The sequence below is a fragment of the Arvicanthis niloticus genome, chromosome 29, assembly GCF_011762505.2.
Source record: "Arvicanthis niloticus isolate mArvNil1 chromosome 29, mArvNil1.pat.X, whole genome shotgun sequence".
In the NCBI taxonomy this organism is placed as follows: Eukaryota; Metazoa; Chordata; class Mammalia; order Rodentia; family Muridae; genus Arvicanthis; species Arvicanthis niloticus.
Genome location: NC_133437.1, coordinates 24,868,858 through 24,888,044, shown reverse-complemented (window position 1 = coordinate 24,888,044; position 19,187 = coordinate 24,868,858). Strand labels below are relative to the sequence as shown.

The 19,187-nt window shown below is 52.0% G+C and overlaps 1 protein-coding gene across 3 annotated transcripts; it reads right to left on the bottom strand.

Annotated features, from left to right (window-relative positions):
* Positions 1-229: 229 nt before the first annotated feature.
* On the bottom strand, positions 230-18,842 carry Napa (NSF attachment protein alpha). 3 transcript variants are annotated; one of them, XM_076927315.1, is made up of 11 exons: positions 18,514-18,842; positions 9,609-9,688; positions 8,020-8,136; positions 4,501-4,547; positions 3,974-4,051; positions 3,759-3,814; positions 3,604-3,688; positions 2,876-2,980; positions 1,824-1,892; positions 1,474-1,524; positions 230-898 (listed from the first exon to the last, which is right to left on the bottom strand). In XM_076927315.1, the coding sequence occupies exons 1-11, from the start codon at positions 18,609-18,611 to the stop codon at positions 797-799; spliced, it is 888 nt and encodes a 295-aa protein (XP_076783430.1). In that variant the 5' UTR covers positions 18,612-18,842; the 3' UTR covers positions 230-796. The 3 variants fall into 3 exon arrangements, 2 of the variants coding, with proteins under 2 accessions (XP_076783430.1, XP_076783431.1); XM_076927316.1 differs by having other exon boundaries at positions 18,552-18,726; XR_013108148.1 differs by having other exon boundaries at positions 801-898; positions 1,474-1,575; positions 18,514-18,708.
* Positions 18,843-19,187: the final 345 nt, after the last annotated feature.

Sequence of the window (19,187 nt, the reverse complement as noted above, 5' to 3'; positions counted from 1 at the left end):
GTTGTCTGCTTCAGTTAGGGCAATCCCACAGGAGGAGCCCAGTCCTGGCAGACCTCCTGTAGGGTGAAATGGGTATCAGGCCCATTTCATCATGGCCCGTCATCTCAGGCCAATCCATAGTTTCTAGCAAGCACTCTGATTCTGAGGCTCAGCCGAAGAAACCTCTAACTCCCCCAGGACAGCCAAGGCTCAAAGGGAAGGAGAGGGCAAAAGGGATAGCAGAAGAGACTCATGCAAAAGTGGCAGGTTTTATTGTCCTTCTTGGGCCAGCTGCAGTTTCAGGTCAATGGACAGACCTGGATGCAGGGAGAGAAGCAGGCGCAGGGCAGGACCAAGGCACCCTGTGAGCTCCAGGGCTGGGTCTAACCTGAGAGGTTGGCGTTGTAGGAACAAGAAAAGGCTCCAGGGGCAGGGGTTACCCCCAGCCAGGGAGAGAAGTCTTAGAGCTACCTGTGTTCTTATCTGTGCTAGGGGGCAAGGTAGGAGATTTGGAAACAGCCTTAGTACACTGCTGGTCAGATGGGACCGGATGCTGACCCCAGGTTCCTGAAGCACACAGAGAAGTCTGTATTGGAGAATCTGAACCCAGGTGGGTTTTCCAGAGCAGGACTCCTTTGGGGGCTTAAATAAATGGCAGGGTGACGGATGCAGCAGGCATAGGGTGACCAGCCATCCAGGAAAGCTCGCCTGGTGCCCTGGAGATGTGGCCCGCATTGCACCCACTCCTTCAGACTCCTGGTGGGAAGTGTTGGTTCCACCTCTGGGACAGACTGGGTGGAAGGCAGTGGCTAGAGGCCTAGCGCAGATCCTCCTCATCGCCCTGAATGGTCTTCTTGATGCGTAAAAGCATAGTGGTAAGCCACTGGTCCAGTCTTGAGATGGAGTCATATTCTTTCACCTGTGGCACAGAGAGGGTGAGCCATGACACACTGCTCCCTCCTGGAACCCTCCCTAGCCCCAGTCCCAAGGTTTCCAAGAGAGCAAGCACCCTGTCACCTCAGTCTGCAAAGCTTGGAGTATGAGTTGGCAGTAAAAGACTTTGTAGTCTAAAAGAACCTCTGAGTGTCCTGGATTTGTGGGTGGAACTGAGGCCTTGGAGGCATGAAAAAACTGTCTCTCCCATCTCTGTGCCAAGTGGGATATAGCCAGCTTGACCTCTGCCCTCAGGGGCCTGGTTACTAAGGGCACCTGGAGAGTAATGTAGCGGCAAGTACTGGCTAGAGAACCAAGGTAGACACAGTTGGACACAAACGTTCAGAGTGGAGTGAGAAAGGGAAACAATCCTGCAGGGCAGCCATGTGGTAAGAGCAGCAGCAGAAGAGTTCAGACAGCCTTGCTGTCCACAAGGGCTTGAAGACATTTTGGTTATCGGGATTAAAGGGGTGTGCTACCACTGCCTGGCTTAAGTAGGGTAGAATTTATGAGCGAGCACATTGGAGGAGATCCACTGGTCAGGACTTCTGTGCCACTCACCGACTCTGTGTAGCTGTCCACATTCTGTTCCTCATGGGCTTCTAGCAGCTTCTGCAAACAGGGTCAGGGTCAGCCAGACTCAGCGGATGTTGTGGGGTGTAACTGCAAGGAGGACCCCACACTGACAGGTTCTGGCCCAGTCAGGACATTGTGGTGCATGTGCAGGGGAAACCCCAAGCTCCTAGTCCTGCCCACTTCTCTCCACTGTCCCTGCATTAACTGTACTTGTTTCAGGTGGAGAACTGAGCAGAATGGCAGGAGGAAAACAAATCAAACAGAGCCCCTCTAAGCAATTTTAGTGGTTACCCCAGCTGAGACCCAGATCCAGGCGAGCCAGATCCAATGCTCACTTTTATCAGCTTGCATTCCCGGGAATCCGAGAAGGCTGGGAACAGCTCCTCATACTTCTGAACAGCAAGCTGAGCAACAGGAGAGAGAGTGAGAAAAGGTAAGAAAGACTGGGGCACCAAAAACACTGGCTGGCAGTTCTGATTTGGTGCTCCATGCCCTGGCCTCCGGGATCACCTGACTCACGCCTGATGGTGCCATCCCCAAGTCAACTGAGTCCAGTTGACAGAGGTGGCTGTAGGAAGGGGCAGGCTTTCCAGGCATGGACTGGGGAAGGAGGCAAAAGAGCCTACTGTACATGCCAGGCCTACAGCTGTGCTTTCACACATGGAACCCTTGTGAGAGTCTTGTGCAGGTCAAGTGGCAGTGGAAAAACTTACTGAGGATACTAGGTGAGTTGAGTGGGGTGCAGCCTGCTCTGACAAAACCTAACTGCGTGCTAATAATTCATCAGTGCAGCTGGGATGTGGCTCAGTGGCAGAACATTTGCATAGCAGGCATGAGGCTCAGGTTCCATGCCCACCACAGAAAGTAAAAACAGCAAACTGTTCTACTTCCCTCAAATGCACAGCTGCCAGCTATACTCAGGCAGGGAAGGTGACTGTGGGGCAGCCACACATCATGTAGCCTGTGAGGCTACCAGATGACTGAAAGCCAACACGCAGCTTCCAGATTCTTCCAGATCTATCAACCATTGCTATCCCTACCCCTGACCTCTTGCCCAGAAGCACTGAAATTCAGTGGGTAGGCACAGAGCCAAAGGTAAAGTCATGCCACTAGGAGTCCCAGGTCCTGGCAGGAACTGTGCCTGGGCCTCAACAGCTTCTGTACCACAGTTGAATGGGACTGTCAGGATATACATATAGTAACCCATAAAGGGGACAGGCCAGCAAGGAGCGAGCCAGCAGCTGGGAACTCACAAAAGCATCCAAACCACTTTCCATCCTAACCAAAGAGTAAGGGATAAATAGATGAACTGGCCTCTAACACTGAGGAACGTCTTGGCCTGCTGACAACGGCAGGCTGGAAAGGCAGCATGGCTGGGGGGACTCACCTTGGCATTGAGCATGTCGATGCAGAAGTGGCAAAGAGCCGCCTTGAAGAAGTAGTCTTTGGCGCTGTACTTGAGGAGGGGACTGTCCATGGCACTGGTCCCCACCTGTAGCCACATATCACCATGAGCTTAGGCAGACAACTCAAGGGTAAAGGTCATCGTGGCACTAAAGCCTGCTGGGAGCTAAACCCATATTCTACTGTGAGGTCTAGAGACCTCAGGATGACAGTGAACAAAGACAGCTCAGCAAGGCTACGAAGTGTTGCCTGAGTGACCAGAACATGATTAAGGGTGTGGGTGAAGTAAGGGAAGCCAGGTGTCTGTGGGCCTCTCCCCAAGTCAGTGGGGGAGGAGGCACCACTGCCAGACATACAGAAAATTGGCATTCAGTGGGCAGAGGGGTGGCAGTTGTGGGAGCATGAGAAGTAGTGCCCGCCCGCCCGCCCTCCTCTGGACCACAGCCTGGTTCCCCCAAGCAGAGTGTTACATGACATTTGCTACTTCCCATGGCTCAGGGTCCCCCCTCTGCTGATTCTTCTCCCTCCTGCCCTACTTTTTCTGCAGAGGATAACCAGCTCTGGGGACAGCTCCCATGAGGAGGGGCAGGACACACCTAAGACAGGTTGCAGGTGGAAGAAGCATTTGGTGGGAGTGGCCTGGGAGACAGTGCAGACCAATTGGGGCAGGCAGGGTGGGTGGGTGAGAAGCTGAGAGCAGGCAACACCCACCTGCTCATAGATGTCAATAGCCTTCTGGTACTGCTCCAGCTGTGCAGCGTAGCCAGCCACCTTCAGCAGACACTTGTTGGCTGAGCTGTGGGAAGGAGGGGCATGAAGGGACAGTAGCAAGTCCCACAAGGAGGGGTAGGCTGGGGAGGGGCTACCTGTTGGACTCTTCTCCTTTATAGTAGTCTGCAGATTGCTCGTAGTGGGCGATGGCCTGGGGAGACATTAGAATGGGGCCACTGAAATGGAGGACAAGGTGGAGCAGTGTCTTAACACAGCCTCCCTTGCCTTCTGAGACCACAGGCAGGGCACCATGGTGGGTGGGAACGGGTGCACCAGAGGCCCGGGCACTGCCAGCCTGATACTTGCTCACCTTCTCCACATCCACCAGCTCTGTCTCATAGATCTCAGCAATGGAAATGTGGTGCTTGGCTGCGATCGTGAATCTGCCCTAGGGTAGGTAGGGGGAGAGCACAGTAAAGGGATGTGACCAGAGATGTGTTCCACACCAAGTCTCACCCCAATCCAGTCTAGCCTCCTTGGCTTCCCACCTCGGTAAGGGGTGTGACCACACATATATGGAGATAACTTGTGAAGGGATGGACAGCAATGGGCTGACAAGAGCAGTAGCCTACTACCTAGCAGCTATCTCTCAGGATGGTAGCCTTACTAGAGGGCAAGACAGCATTTCTCAGGTCCTAGGGACACCAGGGGAGGGCCAAGCAAGGGAAGCATCTGCATGGGCCCTGCAGTCACAAGGATCATGAAGGGCACAGAGGCAGCATGCTAAAAACGGACAGCTCATTCTGCAGCTCAGCTCAGCGATCAAATCCCTGGCCCCTAAAGCACAGCATAAACAGGATGGGACAGAGCAAGGCAGGATCAGAAAGCAACCCTTACCATGTCTGTATAGATCTCAATTGCTCTCATCAGACAGTTAATGGCCTCTAGGGAGGAAACAGAAGATGGAGAGGTCATTATAACAGGTCCTGAAGACAGGAGGCAGACTGTATTCCCTGAGGGAAATGACATGCACATGGTTGCCTTGGCTTCAGGGCTCCTAGGATCTCCAGAGCAACCGGAAGGAAAGGATGGGAGCCCTAGGCCCCAGTCAACCTGGTCAGATTGGGTATTTCTGAATACAGAGATGTGCTGGGCACATCTCCCCAGGGAGGCCCTCTCCTTTAGGCAGCCATACTTCTAGCTTTCAAGCAGGATCAAGGCACAGTGGTATAGGCGGACTTCCATAGAGTTTGAATCAGACTCTCACAGCCCTGTTGTCAAAGGGCAAACTGATGGCCAGTGCTAGGCTGGGGCGGAGGCTACAGTGCTCAGCATCTGTCCTTGAAGACTTTACCTTGAGTAAGCCCTATCCTTGGTAAGCCATGGCTGACTGGCCTCTCCTGCAGAGAAGGCTGGATGCAACAAGCACTGGGACCTCTGCACCCCCAGCTGAAGAGCACTGTCCTCTTCTTAGTGTACTGAACACCAGGATGGCACCAGGCTGCCTTCGTTGTACCCTTTCTTCTTCTAAGATTTTAAATCGGGAAAAGGATTTTTTTTTTTTTTTTTTTTTTTTTTTTTTTTTTTTTTTTTTTTTTTGTGAACAAGTTATATGGAGGAGAGAAGCATGAGTGGGAGGCATTTTCTAGCAGATGGAAATGAACTCTCAGTATCTTTTAACCACCATCCCAGGAGGGAAGTACTGGACAACGAGTGGAGTTGGGGGAGTCATAGGGTTGGTCAAGGATCTAGACGGGCTACAGAACATGTGCTAGGAAGGCTCCAGGGCTGACAGGGGACTGAGCTCTCTTGGGATGAGGATGCTAAGGTTGCTTCCTGTGGGGATATCAGTAGCTAAGGCCTGTTGGCATGGGATCTGTTGGTGGGTGCCTCTGTGGGAACAGAGGCAGGTGAGAAACATGGATTCAGAACATGGATTTGCAGGGCTTTGGCTCCTTGCTTGGGGAACAGCTTGGAAAGTAGCAGGCTGCTGGCTGACACCCTAATCTGCTCTCACCACAGGGCTTACCTGATGCCATAGATCTGTTCCTACCCACCTGGGTGTTCAGCCTGTAGAGAGCAGGTATAAGGTAACAGAGCCCAGCTCAATTCTGCATCACCCTGATGTCCCTGGCCATACGTAGATCTAAGCAAGCACTGTTCACAATAAACCAGGAACAAACTGCCAGCTCCAATAAGAAGAGGGGATGGATGGAAAGGTGTCAGGTGTCTTGTACATAGTAGGCATCCAGGAAACAACAGTAGGCGTGGGGTTAGATAGAAGACATGTGAATTCAGACTATGTTCCTGCCTATGCACATACACACCAAGCTCCTGCTATAAAAGGGTTAAATTCCCAGGCCATCAGCTGCTGCTAATGGAAGCCTGGGTGAGATTCCTAAAGAGCCGATGGGTGAGACCATAGGACAGGTGACCGGACAGATCCCTCATGAACAAACTGGGTGCTCAAGCCTCCCCTGGCCTTCCGGCTGTTTCCCTGGACACTAGCCACACGGGGGAAGCACTAGAGCTCAGGGTAGCTCCCTTCTGGAGATCAGCAACTGTTATGCACACCTCACAGTAGGTCTATGCTATCTCTGAGGAGAAAACAAGGCCAGAAGAGTGATGGGGCTAGGATGCAGTTTCATGGTGCAGCACGAGGCCCTGGGGTTCTTGGGGAGAGGGCAGTGATGCTCAGGTTACCCAGCATGCCTTCCCCTGCTTGGTCACTCTGTGAGTCCTGACTGGGCGCAGACAGAATGGCTGTCACCTGTGCAAATGCACTCCTTTCCTCCCATCTGTGGGACTGGGACTGGGAAGGGCACATGGCAAGAGGGCTGCATGTCACACAGCTGTCATCTCTTCCTGTCCAGCATGAGGCCTAAACCTTAACATCAGCTTTCCGCTCACAGCGGTGCTTTCCCTACCCTGGAAGGCCTCTAGCAGTCTACCCTCTTCACGTTCACACCCTTGGCTGCAGCATCCTTACTATGCTTCCATGTTAGTCTGCACTTGTTGAGGCCAGGCCCATGCCTGGGTCTCCAGATGAAAAGGACATGACCACAAGCTGGGAGGTACAGTTCTGTTCAAAGAGCTCATGATGCTATGGCATCCTGTAGGTAGCAGCCATTACCACCCAGGAACTAGTTAGTCCTCCCGGCCACTCTGGATGGAACAGGAGCTGAGGGGCACAGATGCCAGGCAGTATCTCCAGGCCAACAAGTTCCCCAGGGAGCAGGAGGGGAAAGCATGAGGAGGGCTGTGTGGAGAAGAGGACTGCCCTGAGCTGCTTAGTGTATCTAAGTCCTACCCAGCCGAGAGGCCATCCGTCTCTCTCTGCTTGTCAGGCCTGAACCCCACCACATCACAGCTAAACAAACAGGAGTGACCAGTCAGCCCAGGGACAGAGTCAACATAGTCATCTGTCTAACTGGGAGTGGCTGTGACAATAATGGCAACTATTCACGGACACTGGAGAGGGTGGAGGGTGCATGCCTTCTCCCTAGAGGCGGGCCTTTATCCAAACACTGAGCACCTCCACTTCAAAAGAATATTCACTTCTTTTCTAGTCTCCTGGTGGGGGGGAATCCTAGATATTTTAAAAATTTATTTATGAGACTTAGTCTCACATAGGCCCAGGCTTGCCTCAAACTCACTTGTAACCAAGAGCTGAGGATGGCTTTGAATACCTGATCTTTCTGCCTCTACTTACTAAATGCTTAGATGATAGGCACATGCCACCATGACTACGTTAGACACCTCTGCTTGCTGAAGTTTAAAGTTAGCAATCTATGTGGCTCTAAAATTTTAAAAAAGCAGCATTCTGGGAACGACATACTCTCAGCACACCAGAGGACCAGGCTGGATCCCTAGCATCACAAAAATAAATGAATAAAATTATCGAAGCAAACTTCCCAGCCCAGGAAGTCTGACTCTGGTGTCTATGGGCTGTGCTGTGTCCAAACCAGGCTCCTGTCCCCATAGGCTCTGCTTTAAGGAACTGGGCTCTGGCAACTCTCTCTGCTTCTTCCTGGAGTGCAGGGAAGCAAGGTCAAGCTGATTTCCACTTTACTCGGCTCATCTTGGACTGGCCTACTCCCTTCTGCATGCTAATTCTGACAACTGAACAGCTTTGCCTGGCTCTCTGGCAAACAGTGGGTCTGAAATGGAACTCCCACTCCCAAATGCTCAAACCCCAGGAAGAAGTGATGGTTGCACACCAGGGTGGGAGAGGTGCCACCTGTGGGGCAGTATGTCAGTGCCAGCTAAAGACCAGCCAATTCTGAAGTTAGGGCTTGTTTTGCTCCTGGCCTATCATGTGTCAGTCACTGGCAAAACCCAGATCTGCATAGACACCTGAGGATGTGGGGACAGTACTCAACTGCTTTGCCATCTGTGGCTCACATAGGCCCTTACCTTGGGGGTCAGCTTTCTTGAAAGCGTTGCCAGCATCCACGAAGCAGGTGGCTGCATCATGCTTGCTTTGGAGCTGTAGGTGCAGTTGGGCAGCCTGGCAGAAAGCGTTCCCAGCAGCTAGAATAGAACAGATTGTCCCAGCTTCAGTCACTGCCCCAGGAGGCACTTCGGGCTCTCAAGAACACAGCTAGAGTCCCAGGTGGAGGCCAAGATCAGACCATTCCAGCCCAATGGTAGCCTTTGCAGAGCTTTCTGGTAGAATGAGGATGTCAGAAAGCTGTCTTGGGAAGCCTAGTCCCAGGTATACACAAACAACCAGGGTGAGCCCAGTACCAACCCCATACTCCACACAGCCTGTGCCAGCAACTCTAGAGTCACCACTTCCACAGAGAGAAAAGAAAGGCGGGCATAGCTGAAGATGGCAAATACACAATATCCAGGCTCTTGGGTTCAGAAACTCTCCCCTTGAACAGGGAAGCCCAGAACCTAAACAGAAAGCAAGGTGGAGATGAGGAGGGAATAAGGGGTGCTCTGGGAAGGTAAAGGTAAGATTAACCCATGTGACACTTCCCTACCCACTTCTTTCCTCAACTCCCCAAAGCTCTCAGGTGTACCCTTACTCTGAAAGGGAAACAGGACATGCACAGCAAGAGCCAGAGTCCATGAAGACAGTGCTCATGCCTGAGGGCCAGGACATCTTGTGCTTGTCTGCACTGTCAACACCCACAGGGCCCACGCTACTCTGCTCACAGACCTCCCCCAGACTGGCCAAGGGGAGGCAGCAGGTCTCCCCCACGGTGGGCAGTGCTTCAATATCACCTCTGCTCAGCTAAGGTGCTACCTCGAATGCTCCTCCAGTCCCAGCTGAGTAGGAGCCTCCACGCTGTGGGAGGACTGGCTTGCTTCTCACCTGAATATGGCAGGACACACAAAGCCTACCAGCTTTGCCCTACTATTATCTGATCGTATCATCAGTAACAGTAGCAGTATTTGTCATTGTCACTGAAGTGTTTGGTTTTCTGAGACAGGTTCTCTTTCATTGAAGAATAATCTCAAATCCCTAATGTAGCCCAGGGGAGACCTTAAACTCCTGATCCTCCTGCCCCACCTCTGGAGTGCTGGAACACATACTAGGCTCCTGAATTATTTTTAGGAGATCTCTAAATAGTTAAAAATAAAAGTTCAAAGCATGGAACAAATGGCCTAAGACTCCTGTTTTGAACATGGAGAGGGGCAGGCATACAACCTGTGATTAAAAAACAGGCTCAGAGTGCTGGATTTTGGGAACTCCACTCACAGGATGTGGCAGTAACTGAGTCTTCTGTCTTGTAGCTCTGAATCCTACCAATCAAACTTGCTAACAATGGAAGCCATATTATAAAATCTGGCTTAGCAGGCTCCACACAGTGATGGGCTGCCCCAACAGATCTCATTGGGAGGCAAGTGAAATGTCCTCCATGCTTCCTCTCAGAGAGACATCCTACCACGCCCCCAACTCAAGGGGCAAAGCATCCCATTTGGTCTCATGCTGTGGCCTCCTGAGGATGAAGAGGGGACTTCAAGGCCACACTGGGCCTGTGGGCACGCACCGCTCCAGTTCTTGGCCATCTTGAACATGTTCGCTGCTCTGGCATAGATCTCGCATGCTTCCTCTATTTTGGATGAGCCTCTGGAGGAAAAGGGAAGGGAAGAGGTGAAGAGACCATCCAGTCCTCTATCAGAAAGCAAACCTGTACTCTGCCCTGCCATTAGCTGAGCAGTGCCCTTAGCCCTGCATATAGGCAGTCTGCAGGGAGGAGGTTGTTAGTGCCATCCCTGGAGGGGAGTGTGTGGGTGCCCATGGTAGCACGATGCTGATTCCTGACCTCCCTTGCTCCATAGCCTGACTCTTCAGCCTCTTCTAATTCCTGTCTATGTGGTAGATGACCATTTAGACCTAAGAAATCTACAGATTCCTATACTTGAGGAGACTGCAAAGCATTCTGGGGGGATCCTCAGGACCCTGATCCTGTGCCTTGCACATGGCCATGGTTCCAGAAAGGCCTTAATACAGAGTATGTTGTCAAACTTCAGAACAAGGCAGATATGGCACATGACAGCCATATGGAGGAACACTATCACAAGACATAAATACAAAATGCTCCTGAAAGACACATATTTATATAAACACTGAATATTTCTGGAAAAATATACCCAAACCTAGTAATAGCATTGTTTGTTGAGGTACAGCCTGTAGAACTGGGGCTGGGGGTGGTGGCTTATCCACTGTACACATTTGCACTGCTAATTTGTTTTGCACCATCTGCACACTTTATCTCTTTCCGAAAATTTATGTATTTTATTACCTTATTTTTAACCAGGCTTTCTTGTAGCCTAGGCTGGCCTCAAACTGTGGCTCTTCATGCCAATACCTTCTGAGTGCTAGGATTCGTTATACACCACAGGTCCATGGGGTCCTGGGGATGCATGTGGTCTCATGCATGCTAGGCAAACTCAGCTCTATCTCCAGCCTGAGTGTTTTATTATCAGGATTTATATTTGACCCTGCAGCCCAGTAATGAACAACACCACTTGCAATTTATCCTAAGACACAAACCAGAAGAACTGCAAAGGCATTTGGCATAGCATTCTGGAAATGTAAAGCCACGCTCCTACGCTCACGGTGCCAGGGTAGAAGCCTGGGAGACACATAAGTAAAGAGGACTTTTGGTCTCTTTGCTGAGTCAGGGTCTTATACAGGCCAGGCTGGCCTCAAACTTACACAGTGGGAGGTGATCTAAGACTCCTCCCTCTATGGGCTTGCACCATCACATCTGACTTTGGCTGGACAAGCAAGTATTCTGCCACTGAGCTACAACTCCTACCTCAGTTCTTACAATTATTTTAAAATAAGTGGTACCTCTTTGGGCTTTACTCTTGCTTCTCAACCTCCAAGAGGTTCATATGAACCTTCTCCTGGGCTGGGGGGCTTGCAGGGGAGGGGAGCTTCCTTACTGGCTTAAACTTCTAAGTCCCTTCCATTCTGTCTTCCAACGAGGACATGAAGACTGTGACCCGACAACTGTTCAAACTCTCATCACCCATATGAGCAGTCGATGACATTCTCCAATATCCCATCAAACTAATTTCAAACCTTCTCAAACTGGTAGTGATTTAAAAAACAAAAAGGAATATTTCCTCATGAAAAGTCACATGCACTATCCTCACCACCTGTTCTGGAACCCTCCAAATCAACAGATGCAACGTGAATGGCACTTGGGAACTTGGCCTTATCACACAGCCATGGGGGCTATTGTGTTTGTGTGTGACCAAAGACAGTACAGTCATGATCAGTGTGGGGCAGCACCCATGGCCCTGAACATGCCTGCACATGTGCTCAGTACTGTGCTAGGCCAGCAATGGTCTGAAGATCTCCTGAATCCAAACAGCACCAGGTAAAATGTTTTCTCAGAGTTCACCCTCTTCTGCTCTGGCACCACATCCCTCTCCCCCACATTACTGGGACCCTGTCTTCTCTTGAGCCACTCCTGGCCATGGTGAGGTCAGAAATGTTCATGTTGCTGTTGGCACAGGATAAATCAGGAAGGCCCCTTGAACCTGGATGTAAAACACCCCACAAGGACCTTTGGAATGTTTTCTCTGGATGTGCTAGAGATACAAGCCAGAGCCTGGCACATGCTCAACTGCTGTGCCACTGGCACCCTGAGCCCTAGGAATATTCATATTCTGTGTCTCTGATGGAGTCTCATGTATCTCGACACCCAGGCTGGCCTTGATCTTGTTACATACTGAGGTTAGCCTTTATGCTTGATTTTATGTGGTGCTCAGGACTGAACTTGGGGCTTTGTCTATGTCAGGGAAACTCACTACCAACTAAGTTATATTCTTAGAGTTTTTTTTACACTTATTTTATGCATATGAGTGTTTTGCCTGCATGTATGTATGCATGCCATTTGGGTGCCTAATGCCTGAGGAAATCAGATGAGGGCATCAGGTATCCTGGAAGTGTAGTTACAGACAGTTGTGAGTCACCATGTGGATGCTATGACTGGAACTTAGGTCCTCTGGCAAGAGCAACAAGTGCTCTTAAATGCATCTCTCCATCCTTGGAATACTGTCTGAACAGTCCATGCTCATAGACATTAGCCACAGATCTTTCAAACCCAGGAATCTCCCAGTTAATCCTTTCTTGGTGGGTGGAACTAAGTTGTATGTGGCCCCAGATGCTCCTGGTAGAGCAGATGTGTCCAGTGTCACCAAGAAGCCTGAGGCAGAGTGGCAATGAGCAGTCACTGCTGGCTAGGTTGGCTTTAGCTCAGCACAACAGGCAGACTCAGCACAAAGTCTGTCAAGCTGCTGGCTGAAGCTCTCTGATCCCACGCTAAGCTGAGCTGACCTGTCTACTGCAGGGAAGCCAGAGGGATTTCTGATTGCTCTGGCCCCAGGCTGCCTCCTGCCCTGATACCATGGTCCTTGCCTTGCCTCTGTGAGGTGACAACAGAAGATCTCCAGAGTCCCAATTCCTTTTGCAGATAGGAGGATCTACACTTATCTACACAAGGGATAAGTCCACTTGTGTAGGTTACTCAGTAAATCCGGAAACAAGCTGTATGCACACTTCCTTAGCTGTAAAAACAAGTATCCGAGGATTTGATGATGACTCTTCACAGAGGAGGAAGCCTGCTGTCCACATATCAGCATGCTTGCTCACTTGCTTGGCACGAGGGTTGTACCTGATGGGATGAGGCCAGGGCTCAGTCCTCAGTGGCCAAGGAGCTACCCCGGAAGTGGGAGGGGCACTAGAGATGAGATGCGCAGCATGTGCAGAGGCTGAGTCAGAAAACATGGTTGAGGAGCTGAGGAAGGGAAGTCAGCAAAGTGAATAGGACAGGGCGTGGCACAACTAGGCTGGAGCATGCAGGACGAGGAAGAGCAGAGGGCTTGCTCTGGCTTGAGAGAGAGTGGTTGGAAGGAAGCTGCCCTCAGATCTACCGTGCTATGCTGCTCCTCTGCTGACTCACTAAGGCTTCCCATCCCAGCTTGGGGAAGCTGTTTCAGTCACCTCTTTACTGTGGCCTGACTAGAACTGCTGACCACTGAAAGGATGCCTCCTGCATGAGGCACCACAGGCTCTCTGGCAGCCTCCTGAAGGGCCTGGGTAGAGCTGCATGTGACAGCTGACAGGCCTCCCCCACTGACCTCCTCCAAGCTGCCTCGGGTGCACTCTTCAGCCCACAGTTCCATGCCTCACTGGGAATAGAGGGAACTGGTTGGGGCTGGCCTGGTGCAGGCTGTCTATAATTACCGCTCAGCTCTGCTCCCCCAAGAGGCGCGGAGGAAGCAGCCTCAGGCCTCCCAGGCACAGCTGCCATATGGAGTGCTGAATGGTGCCAGGGAAGAGCAAGCGCTGTTGGCAGCAACCAGGGGCTTCTGCAGGACAGGCATGGCCAGGCTGCCTCCTGCCTTTCTTGCTTCCAGAACCATGCCATTTTATTCTCCCTACACAATCCCAGTTTGGGTCTGGAGTCTGGGACTCTCCCTTCTGTCCTTCTGGCAGCCACAGCCACTGGTTCTCAGTTCTCTCCTAGGATTTAAGGCTCACTGGCCAGATTTTCCACCCAGGGTACTTAGTTTTCACTAATACGACGGACCCACGGCCTGCCCTGCCACAATCACCCATGGCTCCCAGCATGGCTCTCAACTGGTGACGCTGCTGGGAGACCTGTAGGAGCATGAGTAAGCTGACACTGCCTGTCCCTTGGTGAGTACCCCGGAGTCCTCCAGAAAATGAGGAAGGTGGACAGGTGCATGCCAGCCTTGAGTGTACAGAGAATAGCATGCACTTCTGGGCTGCTGACAGGACAACTCTGCTCCTTGCTGGAGTTGCCAAGCATCCTCTAGGTAAGAGACACATTATATAGCCAGCCCTCGCAGCTCAACACAGACAGAAGGACCCAGAAGGAAAGGATCACCAGCTTGCCACCATGTCCTCAAATCTTCTTGGAACCCTCTCACATGTCTGTGACCTTGGGCTAGTACCCCAGAGCCTGCTTCTCCTCAGCTGCACAATGGAGACTGAACATGACCTGGGAGAAATCTGAGAGACAGCACACTCAGTCCTTGGCCTAGGCACAGTGCCTGGGAGGTGCTCAGGTGGCTGCAGAACAGAGGAAACAATCCCCTCCACAGTGAGCACTTTCAGAGTGGCTTGTAGCGATGCACCCTTGCCTTTCCTGTCACAGGGACAGGGCTCATACCTTGCTGGTGATGTTGTCGCTGTCATTAGACCCCACAGAGTCAGACTAAGGAGTGTTTCCCCACCTCAGCAGCTCAGCGTGGGCTCTGAGGCCTCCTCCTTCCAGTGAGCTGTGCACACCTCCTGTTTCTAAAGTCCCAGGTCTCCCCTTCCTGCACCAATCTGCCAGTGCTGACAGGGCAGTGGCCTACATATCTGGGTCTGTACCCATGGAGTGAACCCATCAGGATCACGAATGTTCTAAAAACCTATACCTGCCTTCAGTATGTCCTAGCTTCCCCCATGTCACAGGGGAGGAGGCAATCCTTCCACATTGACATTGCATAAGGGAGTAACTTGCAAGTGACTCAAAGGGTACAGGGGGTTTATGTAAATGCTACCCCTTCTCATGGAAGAGATCTGCACAGATGCTGGTGTCTGTCTGTGGGGGTGGGGGGAGTAGTTAGGGGAGGACACACTAGGACAACACTGTACTTAACAGCGAGTCTACTGTCTCATGAAACTGACAGCTCAAGGAGAGGTCACAGACGTTGCTCACACAGCCTTTGTGTGCCCTGACAGAATCTCACTCGTCGTAGCCCAGAATGCCAGCATTTGCTTTCCCTAAAAAGTGCTGAGGATGGCCCTGTCCTCTCGGCAACTCCTTCCACACAGGAGGTACCAGCAAGTACCTCTGTGCAACCAGTTGGCAGAGGCCATCCTGTGACTAAGACAGGAGCTCCTGGATTCCCCCACAAACCTCACCTGCCCTGCAGACTGGGCAGGAGGTATCCTGCCGTGTATTTCAGCTGTGTATCCTGACAGCTGGTGAGCACGGTGGCTCCTACTGGGAAAGATAGTAAACTTCCACAGATGGCAAGGGTCGGAATGAGGCAGAGCCTGGCCCACAGGCTCTGCAGAATGCCTGTGGGCCCAGTTGGAGACACCTTCCCTCCTCAAGCAGGAGTCCTGCTCATTTCCAAAGCTGGCCTTGCAGGCACCTGGTGCCCGCAGGCAGCTCAAACGGAACCAGCTTGTCAACATGTCATCTTGAGGAACTGACTATTTGTATACAGAACACTCTGCCACCTCCTCCAGTTTCCCGCGCCTCCAGCTCAACTTGCAGCGGTGACACCAGTAAGCATCTCATAGTCACACTCCGAGTCAACAGTAATCACCATGCTCCAGATCAGCCTGCTTACTCCATGGAAGAGTGCGGGGAAGAGGGGTCACTCCCCAACCACACTGGCATCCTATAGGAAATGGTCTGCCCTGGAATTCCCTATGTACACCAAGCTGATGTCAAACTTCCAGAGATGTGCCAGCCTCCGGTTCCTAAGTGCTAGTCTTTTTGTTTTTGAAGAGAAGGCTGTAGGACGAAGTTAGGGATCAAGAAGAGGCCTACAAAACAGAACTGCCCTTCAGGAACAATTCAGTCCCTATGGTGCACAGCAGAGGAGCAAAAGGAGGTAAAGGGTATTCAGACTCTCAGGCAGGCATGCCCGTCACCAAGGGAAGGTGCTAAAAAAGGCTTTGACCCTAAACTAAATGGTGTTTCAAAGCTCCCTAGTGTCTACCAGCCCAGAAATCGAGGCGTGTGAAGATGGGTGAGAATAGCCTACTTGACCCATGAAACCTGAGCAGAGGCTTCTTAACTTGGGAAACTTTCATCACAGACATTCCAGAGAACAGAATAAGCCTCAGAGAGCAGCTCAGTGAAGGCTGCTTGTCTATTGTTTACCACACAGCCCCAGTTCCAAGAGGTGGGCCAGAGCAGAGCCCATGTGGTGGTGGTTTCTCTCCAGATGATCTTGGGGTACTTCCAAGGTCCCCAAGTTCAGTGGGCCTTGCTCACTTCCCTATAGTATGTCCTCCATTCTTCCTGGAATGACCAGAAGAAACTCACCTGCTCTTTCAAATGTTTGTAGACAACTACTGTGGGGGCAGGCAGCAGTCTAAGGGAGGCAGCACCCCAAACTAGTCTGCTAACACCCTCCCTACATGCACTGTTCACAAGCAGGCACGAGTGTCCTGGAGTCCCTGGGCTTCAGAGGCACCAGGCTAATGGAGGGGGTGTGGAACTACATGGGCCAGGTGTGACTACCTGGTGCCTCCTCTGCTTCCTGTGCTGCTAGACAAATAAATCAAGTTTAGACTGCCTCCTTTATCCTTTACCCACCTCCACAGTGATCTTGTGGGGACTACATAAGATTGACAGCCTGGTCCAGGCAAGGCTGGGCAGCAGAGTGAGCAACCGGCAGGCATGATCCACTCTCACTGTAACAGGATCCCACATACTGTCCTACAGCCAGCTGTTGTGGGTTGTTTTTTGTTTTTTTTTTTTTGTTTGTTTGTTTGTTTTTGTTTTTGTTTTTTTTTTTTTTTGCTAAAGGGTAAAAGAAGAAGCCACTGCAACAGGCCCTCACTAAAATCCTGCAGGGTCCCAAGTACCTCAAGTCCAAGCCCATGCTCAGGGGTCATCTACATCCAGACTCCCCTTCCCCCTTTAAAGTCACAGTCTGACTTGGAACTCTGCCTGTACTAAGCCTTCCTTCAGCAGGCAGGCTTCTGGGCCTCTTCTCAAGTTTGTCCCTTCTGCTGCTCTTCAACTGAGAGACCCCTAGATCTCCTGCTCAGCCCTGAGATGGGAGCCCATACTCTAGGAAGCCATGTCCCATCATTCTGAGCAGAAGTTCTGTCACACCAGAGAGAACTTTATTCCCTCATCCCTGCTGCCTAGACTGCCCACCCAGGCCACTGTTCCCAGCCTCACTCCTCAACAAGAGCCTCCCTCAAGCTCTCAGAGTTTCTTTTCAGCTCAAGAACTTTGTGTATGTGATACAAACTGGCCCTTACACCCCACAGCTCTGCTCTGATAGAGCTCTCAGTGGTTGGGAAGTGGTTAACAGGTGGGACACACAGCTGCTCCCCTGGGAGCTGCCCAACTCTACACTTATCTCTCTGTGCCAAAGAGACCAGACACTGAGCCATCAGGAAAACTACTGCTGAACACTGGGCTGGAGGCGACACCCCAACACCACACCTAACCTGAACTTCTTCCCTTGTGGAGACCAAAGAAACTCAGAAACACACACACACTCACTCTTTTCCTCAAATGAAACAAACATTCTCCTCTAACTGACACAGCCTATCATCAACTGGATGTCTGTGCAGTAGGTACAACGTTTGTCAAGTTCCTTTTCTAAACATTATCTGATGGAAAACAACAAGGGGTGGTTTCATCCTCTCCCTCCCCTTCATGTCTTTCCGTCCTCACTCAGCTCCTAACAGTCGCTTCCAGAACCCAGGCTTTTCTCCCAGCCTTTCCCCAACTTCCTGGTAGTCTTCCATCTTCTTCGAAACTTGTTTTGGAGGCTTCTGATTTTGTGTCCTACCCCTCTCACGGCTCTTCCTGACACTTGCCTGTTCCTTCAAGAGCCTTGCCTGCTCCCATGCAGTGTCATCTCCCCCTACCCTCCTACATCCCAAGGCTCGGGGCCCTCACGTTTTCCGGTCCTACCATCAAGGGTCTCCCCATGAGCATCTTACACTCTCTGAGCCTGCTTTTTCCTGGCTGGTGAGCCTTTCGGAGGGCCAGACTCAATTCTGAGCACATAGTTTATACTCATAACAAACTTCTGCAGTCAGTTTTCACCAATGAATCCTTTCAGGGACACCTACTCCCTTAAGATAAAGAAACCAAGGACCCGCATCCCAAGCATGAGTTATGCGGCTCCTAAGTTAATATGGCTGAAGATGGCAAACTTGCATAAACTCTGTGTGAGGTATCTGCCACCTCCTGGGTGTGTTCAAACCCCAGACTTGAGGAGCACCTAGTAGGGCCTCTACCCTACTGATTCTCTGTGTGCCTCATCCTCCCATTGCCATTTTCTTGGCCAAACCAGTGTCACTGTCCGTTCATGTCTGCCCCTCTACAACCAAGTCTCCACCTCTGGTCCAGGTCTCCTTGCCATCAATCATTCTTAGCAAAGCCCCACTCTCCCTCACACCTCGTAATCCTCAGCATTCACAGGGTCGCCCCTGCCTGGGTCCCCTCGGTCTGGTGTCCTCACCCCGGCCGCCTGGGCCGCATAGATCCACGGGCACCGGCCTGGGAAAGGCGCGGCCACCATTCACCGGGTGTCGTCAGCCACAGGGCAACGGCCAGGGCCTGCAAGGCCGCAGAGGGGCTCCCAAAGTGCAGAGAGCAGAAGAGCCCGCTCTTCCCCGCCTTGGGCCCAGCCTCGCCCGCTGCTCACCCAAAAAGGCCGGAGAAGAAGGACTGCGAGTTCTTCACCTTGCGCTCCGCTTCAGCCAGCAGCGCCATAGCCTCAGCCTGCTTCCCGGAGTTGTCCATGACGTCGCACAGCTGCTCGGCTCAGGCCCGACACAGCCTGGCGACGACTCACAGGCCCCGGACACCGCGCACCCAGCGGAGCCCCGCCCGCTGCGTTGACGTCACCCGGGCCTGCTACCCCACGTGAACCGTGAGAGCCAACCAGCGGGCTCAAGCTGCGAAGCACCCTCCTCCCGGCACGCCCCCTCCGGCTACCGCACTCCGCACCTTGACCCGCAACACGTGAGCACACGCCCGCGGTCTGACGCCGCTGGCCTCCTAGACCTACGTAGCACACTGCCACGTGACAGCAAATAAGCCAATCATAAGCCCGCACTGCCAAGTGCCCTCACGCACCCCCCCCAAGCGCGACCTTTGACTTCCTCCAACCAATCAGAAGGCTCTGCAGACTTGTTCCGCCACACCTCGGCGGAACTGGGATACACTAATCAGCAGACAGGGTTGCGGCGCTCACGTGACGCCTCGAAGTCCGCGCTCCAAGTTTGACAGACCCAGCAGTTTAGCTCCGCCTCCTGGCTCACTTTATGTCATAGTCACGTGGGAAAAAGCTGTGTAGTAAAAAAGAACCTTCTTACT

What these genes read in the sequence shown, in the direction of transcription:
- Napa (XM_076927315.1), bottom strand. Translation starts at nt 18,611, where the DNA reads ATGGACAACTCCGGGAAGCAGGCTGAGGCTATGGCGCTGCTGGCTGAA. An exon ending in TTCTTCTCCGGCCTTTTTGG is followed by an intron (nt 9,689 to 18,513) that starts GTGAGCAGCGGG and finishes CTTTTCCTCCAG; the next exon opens with AGGCTCATCCAAAATAGAGG. An exon ending in TGGACAGCTACACAGAGTCG is followed by an intron (nt 899 to 1,473) that starts GTGAGTGGCACA and finishes TCTGTGCCACAG; the next exon opens with GTGAAAGAATATGACTCCAT.